This window comes from Molothrus aeneus, chromosome 6, assembly GCF_037042795.1.
Source record: "Molothrus aeneus isolate 106 chromosome 6, BPBGC_Maene_1.0, whole genome shotgun sequence".
NCBI lineage: Eukaryota > Metazoa > Chordata > Aves > Passeriformes > Icteridae > Molothrus > Molothrus aeneus.
Genome location: NC_089651.1, coordinates 31,605,678 through 31,620,524, shown reverse-complemented (window position 1 = coordinate 31,620,524; position 14,847 = coordinate 31,605,678). Strand labels below are relative to the sequence as shown.

Sequence of the window (14,847 nt, the reverse complement as noted above, 5' to 3'; positions counted from 1 at the left end):
TGAACATAATGGTTTCACATCCCTACACACCTCCCATTTTGGAATCCCCCTTTTGTGTCACTTTGTTCTGCCAGCCCCCCTGTAAGACAGAGGGACCAGTCTGAGCCACACCTAGATCACTGCAGAATTAGGTCCTTCAGCCTTCCCTCTCCTTAAGTTAAAAATGAAGAGTATAGATGCTGATCATCTAGCTAACAAAAATAATTATGCATTTTTACACAGTATATCTTTATAAATAAACCCATGCACTGTACTCAAATACATTGTAACAGGACTCCTGCATGCCATCATTTTAAAAACAAGCCTTTTCTTAACAGAATTTACATCAACCTTGTAGCTAAATGGTCAAAGCACCAGTCCTATACTTTAAGGCACTGTAGAAAATATGCAGAAAATATTCTATCAGTCAAGCCAAACAAGCAAAAAGAACATATTGGAGAATAAATGTTACCATAACACTTTGAAAGACTAGAACACAGCACAGGAAAAGCAGTAAAATAAGCATGTGAGCTTTTTTCATTTCATACAGAAAGATTTTCCCTTAACTTTGGCTAAGAGGTCATTCAGTAACAAGACTGAAAATAAGCTGTCAAAAAAATCTATCTTGAAACCTTTTATAGCTGTAACCCAGTCTGTAAGTAGTAAAAAATAGTTTTTTAAGCTAACATGGTATTTATTATTACTAGCTAGTATTAAAAAAACCCAAAGCAAACAAACCCAGAAAACCCTCCAAGACTTTCATGCTTGGTTGATTCTATTAGTTTAAGAATATGTGAAATAGGACTGACCTGGACAGAAACTCTGCTGTGTCCGAGTAGTTAATTTTTCTTGCACAGCACACTTTTCAAAATGTCCTGCAGTTGCATTCTGATGTAGGCCCCGTTGTCTGCTGGCAAATCCCAATTCTCCAGGATCAGAAAACTTCCGATAAAATGGTGGCTCCAAATCACTGAAAGAGAAGTTTATAGCACCGTGCCTTCCATGGCCATAGTCACTGAGCATGGATTCGTCCTCGGTGTTCTGTGTTGGTAGCGGGAGGATCCGGTGGTGCAGCTGCGGGCTGGGCAGTCTCGAAGATAACGGAGAAGGAATAGGTGACATTTGTTTGTGTGTATTAGATAGCGGATATGAATTACTAAAAACATTACTCACTGCTGCTAATGGGGGTGAATGCAGCCTTTTCTCTTCCAGTTTAAGATTATTACTTGTCTGAGGAATATCAGGACTTTCATTTACAGGCAGGTTCAAAAATAAATGCTTGCTGTTTCTCTGGGATACCGTGGTCCTTTTCTCATATGGTGAGCCTGGCAGGTTTTTGTCTACTCTTGTAATTTGTTGCAGTCTCTTCCATTCTGCAGCTTCATCTAAACTGTCGCTCCGGATAACTTTCAGAAGAGCTTTATTAACTGCTCCCACAAGGTTGCATGACTCATCAGTAATGTGCACTCTCTCTGCTTTGTACTGCAAACCAGAGCTGTCTTCCTCCTTTTCCTGCAGCACACTGTTATTAGAGTCTCCAGCAGCTTCATCTACAGAGTACACATCACTTCTTGATATAACCTCGTTATGTGCTCTTGTGAGAACAGGAGAAGTGGTTTTGTTATCTCTGTGAGAGTCAGGCAAAGACTCTGCAGGGGGGTTGGTAACTTTTTCAATACTAGTGTCGAAATCCTGGACTCCAGCAAGAACTGTGATTCCTGGTTTCTCCTTGCATACTGGCTCAGCATACTTGCTACTTTTCAAGACTTTAGCAGCTGCAGATTTACTTAATGTCTCAAGTTTGTTAGACAGACTGTAGTGAGGTGAATTCACCAAAGTGGTCCTCTGTTGTACCTTGGTAACTTCAGGAATGCATTCTCCATTATCTACTGGTTCAACTGCAACAACATCGTTGATGTCTTTTGAGCTAGAACTTGGTAAGTCAGCATCCAATTTCACAGCTTTGTTAGTCTTAAGAAAATACCCCTCTTCTATCCACCTTTCTGGTTGTATTCTATTGTCTACTGGTAAATTATCCTTACCTTTTACTGTTAGCCAGCTGGAGGGAGAAAAGGAGCTGGGATAACTCCTGGTAGAAAGTCTTGTGGAGACCATCTTATTTTTCTGTTGCATGTCTTGTGTACTCAGTAAAAAGAGATGTTCATGTATCTTTTTTCCCTCTTTACGATGTCTGATCTCTTCAGAACTCTCTTTCCTTCTGTATTTCCTCAGTTTTTTGTGATTCAAATTGTCTCTCTTTGTAGAATCCTGCAGTAGTAACTCCTGCTGATGTGTAAGAATGGAGTAATTATCACCTTTAAGTGTCGGGACTCCGGAAACATCCTGTCGCTTTTCCTCCTGATGTCCTGCCTTAAGGTCTGGAATATGATGAGAACTCAAAACACTGGATAACAGGTTTTCCTTTTCAGCAGTCAGTTTGTACATTTCATTGAGAAGGTCTTTTGTGGTAGTTTGCTTGAAAATAATAACTCCATGGTCTTTATATGGCCGTTCTCTCAGGGCCATGTCTAACCTCTCCCTCACTTGATAGCAGCCACAGAAACTCTCACTGGTTCTATCCAGAGTTCCAGAGCCCACATAAGTAAATCCTGTGACTTCCCCCTCTGGATGATAGAAGCTGATGTAACAAAGCTCTCTAATGGGTTTGTGCAACAGGAGGATGGTATGTGTGCCTTCCATTATGCTTGCCAAATTAGTCATTCATTTAAATTATGTTCTAAGTATTCCAAAGCTTGCATGACATAGCATGTGAGGCAGGGAATGGACGGAAGGCATCTGACTAATCTTCAACAATAATATTGTCTGCTGGAAAAAATAAAGAGAAGCCTGTCAAACTTGATTATGGCAAATTTAATAAGACAAATAACAAGCCTGCAGAAGCACAATCTTCTCTCAGTATTTTCTGATACAAATCTTTTACCTTGAAAATATGACATAAAAACAATGACATTGCTAACACTTATAGTTGGAGTCAATCTTTATCTCTCATACATCACTCCTCTGTCTCCAGGGTTCTCAGTCAATGCTGTTCCATCAAGATGGTCACTAAAACATCCATTTCAAACAGACCTTACTTTTCAATGGTGGAATCTCTTGCCTTCTCTCTGTTAAAAGTTAACTTGCTATTGAACATTTACTAAAAAGAACCATTCAAGCATGCCTGTTGCATTTTTACTCAGCACAAGAACCAGCATAAGACCATCACAATGTAATTAGGTCTCCCTGCTTTATTTATCAAGAAAACATTTAGGCAATAAAAAAGTTTGAATATTTTCTTCTTGTACTATTTTGTGGAACTGCCAAGACATCAAGAAAACTTGGAATAACAAAACAAAATATAGGTTCTGCTGTGTGCTGGACATTTTGTCCAGAAGGATATTGTATTTTGAGACACAGTATTGAAAGCTTTGCTGAGGTCCAAAGATTTACAAGTTTTGTATCGGTTTTTATTATGCAGACTTAGATATCATTTTATAATGATGTCCATAAATTATTATAAGTAATTAGTGAAGCCCAACTGTAAGAATCAAGCACCATCTACCCAAAATATCTTGTCAACAAGCAGTCATTTATTGTAGTAATTTAATTGCATCTCTTTATAATGTTCTTTAAACAGTTTCAGACTTTCCATTTACTTTGAGTAGTATCATCCTTTGTGCCAGGAAAATTCTTAAAATGTACACAAAATCCTTAAAGACTGAGGAGATATCTGTCTTTAGTAACAAGTAAGAACAATGAGAGCTCATATGGCTCCATTAGAGCTGTATGAGCTCCTTAATTCTGTCACCAGGAGTTAACAGTTGAGCGGCATAATTCAGAAAACTGTTCATGTATAGGAAGTGGTAGGAAATGTGCAAAACATTTAGTCACTACTTTTCTTGACGACTGACTCAGTAGCTAGAGACCCAGGCATTATGATCAAATTTACTATCCTCAAATGACATCTATGATATCACCAGGTTCAAGCCATCCCTATTCTGTAGAGCACATTACTTTTGGTAACATGCATGGGTTTGGGTTGGGGTTCTTTCTGTGACAAAAGATGATATGTGTAAATAAGAGAACTAGCTAGCCCTTGTCTCGGCTGCACAGATTTGCTATGCCCCTCCCAAAAACCAAGCAGCTCCTCCAATCTAATCTGAGTTCTGAATCATTACATTACTGAAACAAGACCTACATCTCTCTTTGAATCATATTGCAAAAATGATTAAATTTAAAAGCTCTTTTTCACTTAGAAATATACAAATGTACCGAGCTTTTTCTTTTTTTTGTAAATTGTTATCTTTGAATAGCAAACTTATGCCAGTTTGAACCTAGTATAAAGGCTACACGCTATTAGTTCTCTTCTTAGTTACACCAAATAAAACAATGGGCATACACATATTGGCACATTAAAATGTAGATTCACTGTGAGTAGGGCATAACTCCTTGTAAGGAAAAAATTAATGCAGGCTTTGAAATTAAGTATTAAAAGTCAGTTATTAGGAAAAAAACAGTGTTAGTAACAAGAGCAATAACAGAAAGGGCACTTTGTTATTATTAGGCCAATGTTATATTCTGTACCAAAACTTCCATGGATTTAAAAGATTATTTGATACCATGCACAGCACTGTTTACTGGTATTTTGAAGCTTATTTCTACTAGTAGATGTATTTGTGACCAAGAAAACATTTTAACTTCCTTGCCTTCAGCCTCTTATTCTACCTTTTTTATAATCTTCCATCAGAAAACAAAGAAAGAAGTGACATCCCTGCTCTATAAGCAGAAGCATTTTAAGAAACTATCAGGAGAATTATATCAAGGAAAGAAACTGGTAAAGGACTTTCAAATGTTATTACAACACTCATCCTCAACTTTTTTGTTCACTTTGCAATCTGTTTATAAAACTGTATCTATTGCAAACTTTACTCTAGGGAATGAAATATTGTAAAATAAAGTCACATTCAGGCAAAGCATACAAGTTAAGTAGAAATCCCATTATTCCAATAAAACTTAAAATTCTAACTACAGAACATACAACATGGAGCGATGAAAGCAACCTTCAGCATCATTGCTAAGTTTCTCTATGCAGCTTTCCAATGCATAGTAGCAGAGCTGTGGGATTCAGGCTTTGAGGAATACTGTTTCAAGGAAAAATATCTACGCAGAAAAAGCTAACAACTGGAAAGAACAGCTGATAGGCTGCTGAAAAGCAAACCTCCTCTGCTGATGGATTTTCTTTCAGTTTAACAATGACAAAAAATGTCACAGTGGTCTTCAAAGTCTAATGCCAACACATCCATTCATTATGCTGTTCAAAATGTGCTCTTAAAAACCCAGAACCCCATTCCTACAGCTCCTTTTCTCTAGCAGGACACATCATTCCCTTCTCAGCATGACAGATGGCCTTCCTCCTTTCTCTGATACTTAAGTAAGCCAGAATTGAAATTCCTTACTTTCCCAGCTCTCCCTAATACCTGATTGTTACTAGGTGACAACCTGTTTCTGAGCACACTAACGTTCTGTGACTAACGTTCTGAGCTATGTAGCTAATGAACACATCATAACAGCAAAAGCATCGTAGAGGAAAGGTAATAAAAATGTGAACAGACCAAGGCTTCACATCACCAGCTTGAAGACAATGAAATTAAATTACCATAATATTTGTTTACTGAGCACAACTATTTGATAGAGAAAAATAGAGATGAACACCATAATTTTCTTCTCTTGCCTAAAATCTCAAGTTTCTCTGAGGTTCTTTCAAATTTTCATTAGACTTAAAGATATTGTCATTAGAAAGAGAAAGGTTATAATATCTTAATGAAGACAAAATATTACAGCTCCTTCCAGCAGCTTTAACATAAATAAAAGAATTCCATAAAGAACTTTCCAACTCTAAGTCTACATTGTGTTTATTGGATTGTGGCAAAACCAACAAAAAAACCCCAAAGCAAACAACACACATAAAAATACCAACCAAATTTAGAGTATTTAATTATTTGTATAATAGTTTGAACAATACTGCTTATTGTTAGCAATAGTAGTTTAAAATACTGCTCTTCACAACTTCTCAAGTACTGAATTACACCAGCAAAGAGAGCATTAAGGAATATAAAACAGTCTATGCCAGACAGGAAGCTGCTTTATTAAATTTCAGATCTCATCCAACAGCACAAGGGAAGTATTAAAGCACATTAGAGTCCTGCCAGCAAATTCAGATGAAACAGAAATAACCCAAAACATAGGGTGGAAAGTCATTAAGTCAATCCACAGTGCAGACCTTTGTATACCAAAACTAATTTCTAACCATAAATACAACCTTTGGCTGTGTCATTCTGTTCAATCTAATCCAACACCGTGAACCAGGAAATCGAGGACAGAGTCCATGAAACAATCTGAAACCCAGATCTCTAAATACATCATCCTTGTGGTCCAAAGATGAGGAAATCTTTGGATTTCCTCAAAACTTCTTGAAACCAAAAACCACAATTCAACAAAAAGATAATTTACATGAGGCATATAAAGTTAATTAAAATCAGGTTTAAAAGTTTCTGGCTGGAGTGCATAATATGATGATGCCTCACTAGGAGCAAATACATTCTCAGTAGCCAGAGTGCCCCATACTTGTTCTGGTCCTTCGTAGATCACTGTCTCATTTGACATAGCTGCAAACATGCATGTTATCTTCTTAGTGTACAGAAGATGGATAAAAACAGTGATGGTACTTTGGGGTTTAGAACTAATATTCACCTTTTTCACAAAAAAATGTATATAATGTTTGGCTAGTCAAATATAAAATAATAGATTTATTATTTGCACCACCAGGTCTCAAAAACATGTTCCCAAAAGGACTCCGACATGAAAGTTCTCATCCCTCTGTAGCCTACTTCTGTTTAGCAAAGTAATATCTATCTTTTTCTGGCACAACTGCATCAGCAAGTTAAAAAAAAAAAGAAGTTGTCACACAACATGTCCTCATGAAACTGTTTTTGGAGTCAACCATACCACAAAAATGTCCAAAATCTGTTTGTCAAAGATGACTAATTTGCAAAAATTAGCTTCCAAATGGGATTTCCACCACAAACTCACCCACCTGACTGTTTAAGAGGTTACTAATAAAAAAGTCTGCAATGGACATTACAAATATGAAAAGTCTTTAATGTAGGATGCACATTACGTAGGAAACCAGCAGACATTAAAGCAGAGAATGAGCAAAGGCAATCTGTACACCTATCTTAAAGAAATAACACAGTAACAGCCTGTTTGAAACGGACTATTTCAAGAAGTACAGCATTTAAACAAACAAACAAATTTCTTCTGCACTTCAGTCAGGCTTTTACACTCTCCACCTTGCTCTTAGACATGTGGCATGGAAAGAACCAAAAGAGCAGATGAGTCAATCTTGCTTCTAGGTTGTTGGTTTTTTTTTTACTAGAACAGAGTTTTCTGACTGCTGAAGAGGCAAACTGAAAGGTAAGTACCACTAAAAACAATTCTCATACTCTCACCATATGTAGAAGCCCAAACTTATGATTCAAAGTGATGCAAAAGATCCTTATGAACAAGCAAACAAACATTACCCCAAACTCTTTGATGGTAAGAAAACCTGTAATTAGCTCAGCTGGTTAGAGCGTGGTGCTAATAATGACAAAGTTGTGAGTTCTATCCCTGTATGTGCCATTCACTAAAGAGTTAGATTCAATGATCAGGGTGGGTCTCTTATAGTTCAGAAAAGTCTGTGAAAAAAGTATTTTGCCAAATCTGGAGATTAAAATAAATGTTAAAATTATTTTGTCTATTTTTAAATAATGACAGGGTTTATTCCTCAACAGCAATCCCATGGTATACGGTGCTTTACTAATTTTACATCGATATATATACCTCATTCAGACAAATACCTCTCCCCTAAAACATCCCTACATCCCTAAAACCTTTTCCATATCCTTTGTACCTAAGATGAGCACTCACAATGAAGTCTTATAACTTAAAATAGAAAACTACTCGATATGTGTACAGAGGATAGTGGCTAACATTCAGATGAACTCATATAGTTATGTAAAAAGTAATTAGAGGCAAGAGGAAAATATCTTTTGCCTCAGGTCACAGATGTCTTAATGAAAAACTGCACTTATTAATTGTCAGCTGATTTTCAAGCAACAAAGAAAGAAAGAAACAAACAAAAAGTCATACTAGACCAGAACAGCTACTACAGACAAACTATTCACATTATCTAAAACATAACTTCTACATATTCCAGCACAAAATTATTATTGATAAATAAATATCCTGATAAAATATATTATCAGAATAAGTAAGATAAAAAATTTACATTTATACTGAACAAAAAGACACAAACTTGCAATAACATATTTTTGCATGTCAGACTTGGGTCATAAACTGCACACATGACTTTTTCCAGTTTTAACCCAGATAGATAATACCCCTTACAATAAAACATTTTTTTCTCAGTATTTGATCAATGGGTAAGTCTTACAGGGTACACAGTAACTTGTTTCTACTTCTGGCAGCAACTATAGGATATTGCTACAGGAAAATAACATGAATTAAGTAAGTATTTTCTAAATAAAAGGATCATCTTCTTGTTAATCTTTGTCCAAAAGCTTTAATCTTGCTTGTTCAAGTAGCCAACTCTTCAGCAAGAGCTGCATCTTGTTCTGTATTGTATTAATAACATCTTTAATTTCCCCAAACCAAGAAAGAACATATTTATTTATTTAATTATTGAATGCCCATGCTTGTTAGTTTCATGGTGATATTTAAATGAGGCATTTAATGTACAGCCTTTTACATCAGAGATCTTTCACCAAACATCACTTTCAGAGACTTATCTGGCCATATATCCTGAACTTTAAACCCAGGACAGTACTCAGGGAAAGCAAAGTAAAAAAAAAAAAGGCTACACTGCAGCAAATGGTTGAGCTATTTCATCAGCAAGGGAAGAAAACACAGCTGCAAAAAGTTTGGACTAATCACAAAATGAGGTGCAAATCATAAGGATGCTTCAGTGGTGAAAACAAGAGAGGAAATGAATTTAAAGAATAATAACAGCAATTCAAACGTCTCCCATAACAACATTTTATACCTATAGAAGGACTCCTTCACAAAATACAGCAGGTTTTGCATATATCTTTCTATAGTTAAAGGTCAAAGACTCTGTCCCACATTAAGTTCCTATGAATCAAGAACAATTTTCTAAAATAATGTATTTGACAAGTTACAAATCTATTTTTAATTATGCATATTTTTCAAAAAATTATGCAGTGGTTGAGAATAAACTCAGTAACACTTTTAACTTTTCTCCCTTCAAAAATTTTAGTGGTCTTGAAATTACTTTAGCCGTAAGGAATGTTTGGCTGTTTCAAAAATTCTAACAATAAGTCAAGTATTGAATACCTTGGCTGTATGAGATAAAATGGGATGTAATGACTTGGGATGATAATATTAACACTTCAAAGGAGAAAGTATTAGATCAGAGAACTATGGTCACCTTTGTTTTCCTCATTCCAACTTTTTGCTAGTAGCATGTCATACATAGCTAAATGGTTTCAAAATATGACTGCAACTAACAAAAATTATAAACCAAATTGCTAGGAGAGATAATAGGTTTTCAAAAGGCTTGGTAAAGAAGTAGACACTGGGTTTTAGATCTACATTTAGTTTGTTTTATCAGTCCCAAGTGCATATCATTAACATCTTTAAAAGTCTTGATAATGGTTAACTGCTTATATGTCAATGTCAATTTCTTGGTCTGCTCCCTATCATGGAAGATTGAACACAGAATTTTTATTAAATTCAGCAAGTCTGTCAACAGCAAATGCATTTTTACCAATAAAAATATTTTAAAATAATAAAACCCAAATTAGTTTAAGATTAAACAGCTTACATAAATCTCTCATGGAAGTTCAAACTTATCAACAATACAACCCTCACTGGGAAAAGAAGCAATAAGATTAAAACATGAAGAGGACAGTATTTTAATATAATAAGCTTAAAATACCACATCAAGAGAATGACCAAGAAAAATCTCAACTTAAATCTTGACATAAGAAATGCCTATTTTACTTCAAGATTTCAGTAGTGACATTTATATTAATATATAAGACTTGATGACTCTTTAAATGGGGGAGATTAGCAATTGGATATAAAAAATTTAAACATCTATTGTAGTTTTCTAAGGGCCCAACTCAACAAAATGTATATGGCCTTGCAGAGATAATCAGCACTCAACTATAGCCCCATAGAACTGGATTTGAAGTCATGCTGAAGGTCCAAAGTAATGACTGGAGGTTCAATCTTCCATGGAAAGAAATGGTAGTACCTGCCTGGCTAGGAGACAGTGACTTGGATAAGAGCTCATGCATCACATTTTGTGTGCTTTCTTTCCAGCTTCTCAGCCAGAAGTGCTGAGATATACATATTGTATATTTAGCTATAGATACTGTATCTCTAGTCTGGCAACACTTACAGGAAAGAAAAAGGAAAAATAATAATCTGGAAAGATGCAATGAAATTGCATAAGACTAAATGATCATGGCAAAAAGAGCCCTTCCCTTGGGTTTCTTGTTACAGACAGATCTAAGCTCTATAGGCTCCACTGTCTCAGAGGAGGTTTGAACTACTCTGGGCACTAGACATTAAACCAGATTTTTTAAAAAATCAAGAACCAGCTTGGGATTTGTCATTAAAATATTATTGCAGTCTTTGCACTACTGTCTCTAAGTATGGGGAAATAAACATTAATGGTCATAACCAGCAACTATAGCAGTGACATGACTATTAACTAAAAAATGAGAGGTTGTCATCAAGGAATAATGTATAAATATAATGTATAATAGATTATATTTAATAATTTATAGATTATTTATACATAATACTGTATAAAACATGCTGAAACAGTAGAAAAAATTGACACTTGGTTAAGGTTCAGATTTCATTGAGTTATATCTATTTGTTTACTCCATGATGGCCAGTTTCCTGCATTCTGGTATTCCTCCTGATACCTAAACCCTAATGGAATATACATTCAGATTGTATATCTTTTTAAGTCATATGAGATCCAAGCTAAAAGAGGAAGTAATTTCATGCCAAAATAGCTAAAGAAAAATTAAAAGGTGAGAGATTTAGATTCCAGGAAGATTGGGTGGAGAAAGGGATGCAAACTAATTTTTGGAAACAGCATCATAAAGGCACATAGAAAAGTTGGGTGTTTTTAAGAATAGAACTCATTCAGTTCTTAAATACTATACACTAGGAGCAAACAGCCATTCAATCCCTGAGCCTTAATGAAGACCTCTGTGATTGTTCTTGCTTTTTTTTTTCTCTACTCTTGACTACTGTCTGGAAAGTATTATTTGGATTTAATTGCAAAGGCTGCTTTAACTTTTGGCTCAATTTTCAAACATTTTATATGTGCAAGTAAAAGCAGGATCAAAGCCTCAGAAAGGATGATCTTGTTAAGTGATAGGGTGAAGGCCCTAGGCCTTTTCCTAGGTAAACATAAAACAAACAAACACAACAAAAAAAAAATACCCCAAACCCAAACCCCCCAATGAAAGACTGAATACACAAAACCCCCAATGTCACCCCCTGCCAAGTAGTTCTTCATATACCAGGCAGAACTGTTTCTTCACCACCTTTTTATATCCTGACAAATGTCAGTATAAAGCTGAGTTCATTACCTTGGCATTTATTTTGAAACCCAGCCATTTCCCATTTTTGTACTTCATATTTGCCTACAGCTTTCACTTTACAGACACAAAAATCTGAAAACAGAAATTGAAAGGAAAAATTTCAATTTCCTGGAAAAACCTGTCTGTGTAAGAAAATCTCTAGAGTTAATAATCTTTTACCTATGCCTCTATTTCAATCTTACCTTCACAAGATGCAAAATATTAGAGAAACATTGTCATTTTGTTTACTACATGATTAAGTCATCCATGCCCATATAGCTGTACCCCCTACACATACATCCATTAAAAAACCACAGAGGAACATGCATGTCCATGCCACTTGAATTTCAATGAGATAGGTTCAGCTCAAGTGAAAACTTATTTCTATTGCTCACAACATGTTTGATTTCATACCAAACTGCAACCTTCTGTCTTCAGAACAGTCTTTCAAATTAAGTTGATGTTATGCGTTGACAGTTTTTTTATAGTAACATAAAAAAGCAGTTCTTCTTTCTTTCACTCTCCATTTAACCCAACGTTGCTGAACTGCTTCTGCTGAAACTTAGCAAAACAAGCCTATTCCACCTGCAAGCACAATCCAAGCTACCCAAAAGGTGAAAGTTTCACAGCATTACATGGAATTGATTTACCTAAACTTCACAAGAATACTACTGATATACTTGTAGAAATATCTTTAAATGTGCACATATTAGTTTAATGATAACGCCTGCAAGATATTTCTACAAGTAAAATGATCATTAAAGCCATCCTGAATGATGCAAAGGATGGGTGTAAAAATTAACTAAAATTAGGAACTTATTCAAAATTCCTTCCTCTGTAATTTCTCAGCAATTTTTAAAATTGGTTGATTTTCTGTGAAGCTACAAGAAAAGAACTCATTATGATTCCTGCTACACACTTGAGAAAACAAGTATCACAAGACAAGAAGACTGTGGGACAGCCGGAAGGACTAAGTATATACAGTTCCCAGACCAACACTGTCTGTAGTATCATGATTTAATATTGCAGCTGAGGAAAGGAGACTGTGCAAAGCTGCAAGAGAAGGGTTTCTCCAGAATGTCAGTATCTGTCTTTTTCCTACGTGTAAAATACATTAGCAGATGTCAGCATACAAATGCATCCTAACACAGTTCATCAGTAACAGTTCATCAGCCTCATCTGCAATGGTGACCCCTATAAGGTTCCCAACCCAGAGTAACAGATTGTCTGAGCGCTGTAAATATTTGTCACGTGTTTCCCACTCATCTGCCCTCCCGAGTGCCCGACGGCATTTGCACACATCAAACGCTACAGAATTATAACAATCTGCGTTCCCCGCTTCACTGCGCCTATCCCGCACACCAGACTAGAAGAAATCGAGGATAGTTTAAGAGTCATTTGGGCTGGGGGAAGTAATCCAGTTAAATTTATTTTAATAGCGCTGTCAAGAAAGGGGGAGGAGGAAATCTACGGACTTTCTTCGGACCGCAAGAGAAACTAAGAGATCACAGCTCTCGTGATCCCCCCGAAGCTATTTATAAATAAGCAGCCAGAGAGAAGACGAGATGCTAATGACAACCAAACAGATCCCTTCCCTGCAGTCCCGAGTTAGTGGTTTTATTTTGTAATCCACTCGATTGCGGCAGAGCCACTGCGGGGAACCGAGCAGATGGGCAGACCGGTGGGCAAGCGAACGAAGAACATTACCTTGCGAGAGGCAGCGCGCCGGGCGGCGATGCTCCTGCTGCCGTTCGGGGTGCCGGGAAGGACGCGGGGTGCCGGGCGGCTGCGGGGCTGCCCCGCGCTATTCTGGCCGCCGCCGCTCCCGCCTCCTCCTCCCCCGGGGCCGCCACCGCCTCCCGGGGCGCTCCCGTTGCGGGGCGCGCGCCGCACCGCTCCCTCCCGCGGGGCGGGACTGACGGCCCGGCTGGCCAATGGGCGGGCCGCGCGGCCGGGCACTGACCAATCGGCGGGCTGCGCGGCTGGCGCGCGCCGGCTCCGCGCGCGATCCGGCGGCGGCCGTGGGTCCGTTCGGCGCGCGCGGGGCTGCGCCGCTCCCGGGGCCGGGACTGCCGCCCCTGGAGGCGTCAGAAGCAGACTCTCGGCAAAGCGTGCGGCTGAGGGAAGCTAACGCATCGCGGCGGCAGCCTGCTTATTTTCGTCGTTAACTGCCGTTGCATAATCCGTCAAATCTGTTCTCCTCCTGGATGAGCATCGCTGCCAATCATGTCGCTACCGCTCACCACAGTAATTGCAATACAGCCCTCAAGCGAACCAGGCGTAACTCCGGACCGCAACATTAGAGGACAAGAAATTGTCTCCTCTGCTCCTAACACTGCTAGAAGAGGAAAAGCAGAATACAAGCTGCAGTCCTAAACTGCCTCATGAAATACCTTGGTATTTCAAGGAAGATAATTTTAGGTGGAGCAAGGACCTAGTTCGTTGGTCTGAATCTCACTTTTCCACAAGTAATCTTCCTGCTACTCCTCCCTGGAAGTTCTCCATTCTTCAGAATGAAGAAAAAAGCTTTTGGAATAACTGATTTAGGTAAAATAGCGACAATTCAGTAGTAACAGGGTTAGGGTTAAAACATTTCTAGTAATGGACACAACTAGGAGAAAGAGATAATTTTGTAATTTCCATAGGCATTTAAGACCCTTGCCCGTGTAGTCAAATATTGCAACAAAATACCTTTTCTCACTGTGACTTGTAGCCTCCTGAAAATGACACATTTCATTCTACTTCATTAATTAGTTTATTAAATTCTTTATTTTCTCATTGTGCAGATCTTTCATAAATAATTATGATCTTACTGAACTTAAACAGAAAACATCCACCTCTCTTCGAAACACTAAAGATTATCAGATTCTTATAACTTTAGACCACTCACATCTTCCTTTCCTTTTGAAAACTTATTAAAATGAGTTTTTCTACTTTTTACCTGATATTTTTTGATGGTCAGCTGGTCACCTACACATGTACTAGCTCATACTCTGCATATTGAGACACATCCGCAGACAAGGGAATGGAAAAAACCCTGGCTGAAAGTCAGTCTTGCTCTTCTGATGTCTAGTACTTTGAAACAAAGATTAACAATTACTTTCTTAGTAACTTCATTTTGCAAACACGTGTTTTGTGTGGAAACACAAGTTCACAGAAAGCAACCAACATGAAATGA

General features: G+C 37.5%; 1 protein-coding gene across 1 annotated transcript; it reads right to left on the bottom strand.

Annotated features, from left to right (window-relative positions):
* Positions 1-762: 762 nt before the first annotated feature.
* LOC136558222 (formin-1-like) lies at positions 763-13,413 on the bottom strand. The gene is made up of 2 exons (XM_066552543.1): positions 13,377-13,413; positions 763-2,802 (listed from the first exon to the last, which is right to left on the bottom strand). Exon 2 carries the CDS (start codon positions 2,698-2,700, stop codon positions 763-765), a length of 1,938 nt encoding a protein of 645 aa, XP_066408640.1. The 5' UTR covers positions 2,701-2,802; positions 13,377-13,413.
* Between the last annotated feature and the right edge of the window lie 1,434 nt (positions 13,414-14,847).

Bases quoted from the DNA above. Each gene is read 5' to 3' on its own strand.
- LOC136558222 (XM_066552543.1), bottom strand. From the start codon at position 2,700: ATGACTAATTTGGCAAGCATAATGGAAGGCACACATACCATCCTCCTG.